The sequence below is a fragment of the Orycteropus afer genome, unplaced genomic scaffold (genome assembly GCF_000298275.1).
Source record: "Orycteropus afer afer isolate SDZICR_OR568_19922 unplaced genomic scaffold, OryAfe1.0 scaffold00010, whole genome shotgun sequence".
Classification (NCBI taxonomy): Eukaryota; Metazoa; Chordata; class Mammalia; order Tubulidentata; family Orycteropodidae; genus Orycteropus; species Orycteropus afer.
The window spans coordinates 14,200,297-14,205,953 of record NW_006921597.1 but is presented as its reverse complement, the minus strand read 5'-3'; the positions used below and the strand labels follow the sequence as shown (position 1 = coordinate 14,205,953).

The window sequence follows — 5,657 nt, the reverse complement described above, 5'->3', positions numbered from 1 at the left end:
AAAGAAGGGCTGCTTATGCACAGGGAGACAGCTCAGGGCGCAGGAGTGTATGGAGGGATGGTCACTGGGAAGAGGTATCTATGGAGAGGAAGTGGGAGGGGAGCTGATGCATTGTGGTAAATTGGGGTCAATGACATGAGACAAAGTATATGTGAACTGCTGTATAGAAAGTGAATTTGCTCTATAAATCTTCACCCAAATCACAATCAATCAATCAATAAACATAATACATAATAAATACATAAATAAATTAATTAATTAGATGTAATACTATATAATAGTTTCAATTGCCCATCTAGAAGTAGCCATGACATGTCAGCAAACTATCAAAACCTGTTATCTCACAGATAACTGACAGAATGATCGTATAACAGAAATACTCTGTACAAAAAAAAAATAATAATAAGTAAACAATACTTCATAAAGCACTTTACCCAAGATTTTTATAGATTGTGTCAGCAAGTCTGTATGGTATTTCAAGTACCATACATAACAGATTTTTAGGTTGGGTGTCAACAGAATGTCTCTATCTGACTTTTAAATTGGATTTTATGTTGGCTTTTCACACAAAGGGGGTATTTCTCACTTTTTAAAGAATAATTACACGTCTCTGCAATTTTCAAAGCACATAACAATCCAACAAGCTCATTATTATACCTTTACTTCTGTCAGACATACATTTGTTGGCAGCAGCTCTTGGCTATAAGAGACCTTCTCTAAGGGTACTTTTAGTGATTGATGTTACTTAACTTCTTGACTCATGCAAGTTACTTGGGCGTTTACGAAGTGAAGTTGTCATAACTCCTTTTTCTCTGCTTTAGTTTGCACAAGCCAAATATGTGGCCTAAGCACAGAGCCAGCCTTATCCTGGTTCCCTTTATTTGAACATGACCTTACCCAGATACAACAGAGATGATTACATGAAGTATATAAGAGCATGGGTGTTGGACCCAGTGTCTGGGTTCAAATTTGAGCTTCCTGCTTTGGTAATAAGACTTTGAGCCCAATACTTAACTTCTCTGTGCCATAGTTACCCCTTTTGTAAAATGAGGATAATAATAGTACCTACCTCATGGAGATGTTACAAGGATTAAGTGAGTTAAGCCACAGAAAGACCTTGAAACTTTAGCTGGTTTATAAAGTAAGTACTCAGTGAATGCTGGCCATGATCATAAAAATGACAGCTATAAAAGAATATTGATGATAGCAAAGCTAATTCCTTAACTGAAGAATGTTGGGGTTCTTTTTCATATTGTCATTAGGTGGCCCTGGTACCCGGGTGATCTGCTCAGATTGTTACGACAATGCCAACATCTACTCCAGAACCCGAGAATATTGCCCTTATGCCTATGTTGCTGAGGAGGATGCTCTGGATCAGACACTGTCCAGCCTCATGGTCCAGATGCCCAAAGAGACACATCTGGCATATCCTCCCCAAGATGCCATTACCCTGGAGAACCTGATAGCATCAGCAGACAGAGAGATGTCTGTCTTTCCCACCAACCACGAGAGGATACATGAGAAGAAACTTCCCTCCACACAGCTGAGCAGTGGTAAGGGGTGCAGTGATTTTTGTTTGTTTTACTTTCACCTAATTGACTTTCCATCTGTTGTATAGGTAGCACTCTGTTTGATAGGAAGGAAAACAAGTTGCTCTGGTGGAATAATTGGCCACTACTAACTGACATAAACTAGAGCTTGAGATTTTTAAATACTAGGGTTACAAAGAAGTCTTCATTTGTAGAGTCAAAACAGCTTTTGTGGGGGTAACAAGATCACAGTACTGAAAATTCAGAGACTGTACAGAAAAAGCTTTAAAAAATGCTTCATATAAGTGTTAGTGATTTTTCTAACATCTGTATTTAAATGATGGAGATTTATAATTTTAAGAATATAATTTGAACTTAATTTTATTTATTTATTTATTTATGATGTGGGTGAAAGTTTACAGAGCAAATTCACTTTCTTTTTGTTTTTGGCCTAATGTGTTTCTCTTTTTATTTAATGACTTTTTATTGCTTTGGATTTTTTACTCATCATTACTCTCTGCTTGCCTATTTTTCTTTTAATTCAATTAATACATTGAAAATAAAATTATCCAGAACAACAGTGTCTTTTGTACAATTTGTTATATTTGTTTCTCTTAGTTTACCTTGTCGAGTTTGTATATCAAACTTTGCTCTTTTTCATTCATTAATTTAATAATTATTCTTTGTTCCATGCACTGTTCAGTCTCTGGAATACTGCAGAGAATAAGACACAAGGTCACTGTCCTTAAAAACAAAACCCACCAAAACTGTGACCCCGTATGTTACAGAGTAGAGTGGCTCCATAGGGTTTTCTTTTTTTTTTTTTTAATTGTGATTTGGGTGAAAATTTATAGAGCAAATTCACTTTCCATACAGCAGTTCACATACTCTTTGTCTCATGACATTGACCACAATTTACACAATGCAACAGCTTCCCTCTCACTTCCTCCCGATAGTTACCTCTTCCCTGTGTCCATCCCTCCATGCACTCCTGCCCCCTGAGCTGTCTCCCTGTGCATAAGCAGCCCTTCTTTCTCCCATGACCTTTCTCTCCAAGGAGTGTATCTGCCTCAGGTACATGTTCAGCTCATATGCCCGTCTTTTGTTTGGCTGGAAGCCACAGGTGTAGGTTCATTTCTAGACCTGAAGGGCAACTAGGGGCCATACAGCAGTTAACACACACGTTGTCTCATGACATGGACTACAATTTACCCCAATGCAACAGCTCCCCTCCCACTTCCTCCCGATAGTTACCTCTTCGCTGTGTCTATCCCTCCATGCACTCCTGCCCCCTGAACTGTCTCCCTGTGCATAAACAGCCCTTCTTTCTCCCATGATTGTTCCTCTCCAAGGAGTGTGTCTACCTCAGGTACATGTTCAGCTCTTAATGCCTGTCTTTTGTTTGGCTGGAAACCACAGGTATGGATTCATTTCCAGACCTGAAGGGCAGCTAGGGACCATAGTCTCAGGGGTTCCACCAGGCTCTATCAGACCAGCAAACCTGGTCCCCTTTTTTGTTTCTCCAAATGATTTTGAGTTTCGTTCCACATTGTTCTCCCTCTCTATGCAGTATCTCCTACATAGATCCCTCTCCGAGTGGCTGACAATGGTAGCTGGGCACCATCTAGTTCTTCTGGTATCATAGTTGTATAGGCTGAGGATTGCATGGTATACCAGTCAGAAGGACTAATTGTTTCCATGTGTCTTTGGTTTTCTTCATTCTTCTTTGCTCTGGACAAGGAGAGACCCATCGTTGGATCTAGATGGCTTCTTGCGAGCTTTTAAGATCCCAGTCGCTACTTGGCACAGTAGGAGGTGGAACAATGTTTTATGTAATATGTTTGCCAATTGAGCTTGATGTCCCCTGCGACTATGGTCCTGAACCAACAGGTTAATTGAGATTAATTTGATAAAGTTTTTTTTTTTTTACTGAGAAGATTGAAAAATGTTTTGTTTGGTTGCTGTTCTGTGAGATGAATATTGAATGTCATCGTCACTTGACAGATGTTTACCTTCTCCTGTGAAGTATGATCAGGGCCATGAAGGGGAGAGCAATCTGGGGTAGTGTCCTCTGTCCCACACAGCCCATGGAAAAAATACTTTCATTATACAGATTAGGCATTTGATGACAACTCGAAACAAACTCTTTCAGAGCATGCAGGGTACTACTGAGTAGTGCACTCAGGCTTTTCAGCAGGTGATACCTTCCTGTGGGTCTGAAATGGAAGAGCACTGGAAGTAGGGCAGAGGGTGAGAACTGCAGGTTTCCTGAACGCAGAATGTCTAGAGGTGCTTACAGGGGTGGGATCTGGCAGGAGTAAATGATCTGACATACACTTAAGATGTGCTCCCTTGTTTTCAATTTTAGAGACCAATTCTGGAGATTGCTAAAGAGGATATAAGTGAGAGAAGTACCATTGTTGGAGTTAGTCTTTTGTGTTTACATTCAGTATCCATGAAAGAAGTGTACCAACACTAAATCCATTTTCCTAACATACAGAATAGTTACACAAATAAAAGGCTTTAAGTACAACCAAAAAATGATTGCATCTCTTTCTAATCTTGCAGCTGCCTTATTTTTCAATCTGGTCTGTAGGTGAGGCCATCAGCTAATGAGAGTGCTAGCACATTGCCCATTACTTGTCTCAGATCCTCTAGGTCCTTGCTACTCAAAGTGTGGTCCATGGACTGTCACCATTGGCTTGTGAGAAATGCAGCATCTTGGGTCCCACCCTAGAACTAGTGGAGCAGAATCTGCACACTGACAAGCTCTGTATTTGTATGCACAGTAAAGCTTAAGAAACACAGTTCTAGCTTTTATTATTTCTGAGAGCTCGTGTCCAGAGTGTTTGGATCTTTTTCTAAAATACATCCCCATGAAGTTAGTAGAGTGTTTATTCAGTGGTCTTTGGACCACAGCTCCTTTGGAAAAGAGCTCACCACTGCAGTAAATAAGGAGAAGAAGAAATTCATGGTTTTGAAACCAAAATGCAGATAATCTGACTTGAAATAGCTGTAATTTGGTTATTTTGTTGTTAGAATTATTGGCTTGCTAGAAGTTAGAGGTGAATGATTATATATTTTTCAAACAGTTTTTAAACATAGATGCTTAATAGTCATTTAAAGATGTAGATCAGTGATTTTTATCTGTGTATGATCCAACTAAAGAGCCTGGTGGTGCAGTGGTTAAGTGCTCAGCTGCTAACCAAAAGAGCAGTGGCTTGAACCCACCAGCCACTCTGCGGTAGAAAGATGAGGCAGTCTACTTCCATAAAGATTTACAGCCTTGGAAACCCTATGGGGCAGTTCTCTTTCCTGCAGGATCACTATGAGTCTGAATTAACTCAATGGCAGTTGGGTTTATGATACAACTTTCCATTATAATGTTGATGCCATCTATTGAGTGATGAAAGGATTTGAAAGAGAGCAATTCCTCCTGAATTCTGGACATACTTCTTTAAGGATTTGGCTAAAACAAAATTAAATTGTAGAAAGCTGATTTTGAACTTCCAGTCGCCACTGATAATTCTTGTCTTTGATTCTCAGAAATATCGCAGCGGCCTTCGTGCAACGTAAACAAAGAAGTAGGCTTGCCTCATCCTTCCATTTCCCAGCAGGCAGTCCTTGACTCACCACAACTCCTCCGAAATGAGGGCCAGGCAGAGAGTGACCCAAACTGTTCCACTTCCTCCATGCCTTTTCACAGGTCACGTGAACATGCTTTTGATTTTAGTAGGACTCAGAACATTCACGATGGTGTTGAGGGCACCTGAAACTCACTCCAGGATTAAATCTGGGCAGAGACTCAAATCACTTGATTTTGTATTTACTACCTCAGAGTTCAGAAGAAACCCCAAGGTCAGCATTTGCTTTACTCTTTGTTTACACTTATATCTGATCATACCAAGGTGGGCCAGGCACTTGTTTGTGCTTATACCTGGCGAAGAAAGAGAAACAGCTGACAGAAATGGATACATCTAACCAAAATGTGCGGCACTGCCAGAGGAAGATACGAGGCCAGTGTGCTTCCTGAAGGTTCCACGGGGACGTGCCCAGGTGTGCATGGCCTATCAGGAAGAGTGTCGTTGCTGCTTACCCTGCTGGGCTGTCTCAATCTTAAGAGTGATC

The 5,657-nt window shown here is 40.4% G+C and overlaps 1 protein-coding gene across 1 annotated transcript in view; it reads left to right on the top strand.

Moving 5' to 3' along the window:
• Positions 1-5,302, top strand: part of LRIG2 (leucine rich repeats and immunoglobulin like domains 2) — an 80,263-nt gene extending 74,961 nt beyond the window's left edge. The window contains exons 17-18 of the mRNA XM_007949087.2: positions 1,263-1,553; positions 5,076-5,302. Of these exons, the coding sequence (XP_007947278.1) occupies positions 1,263-1,553; positions 5,076-5,302 (518 nt within the window). The remainder of the gene's footprint in view (positions 1-1,262; positions 1,554-5,075) is intronic.
• The last annotated feature ends 355 nt before the right edge of the window (positions 5,303-5,657 follow it).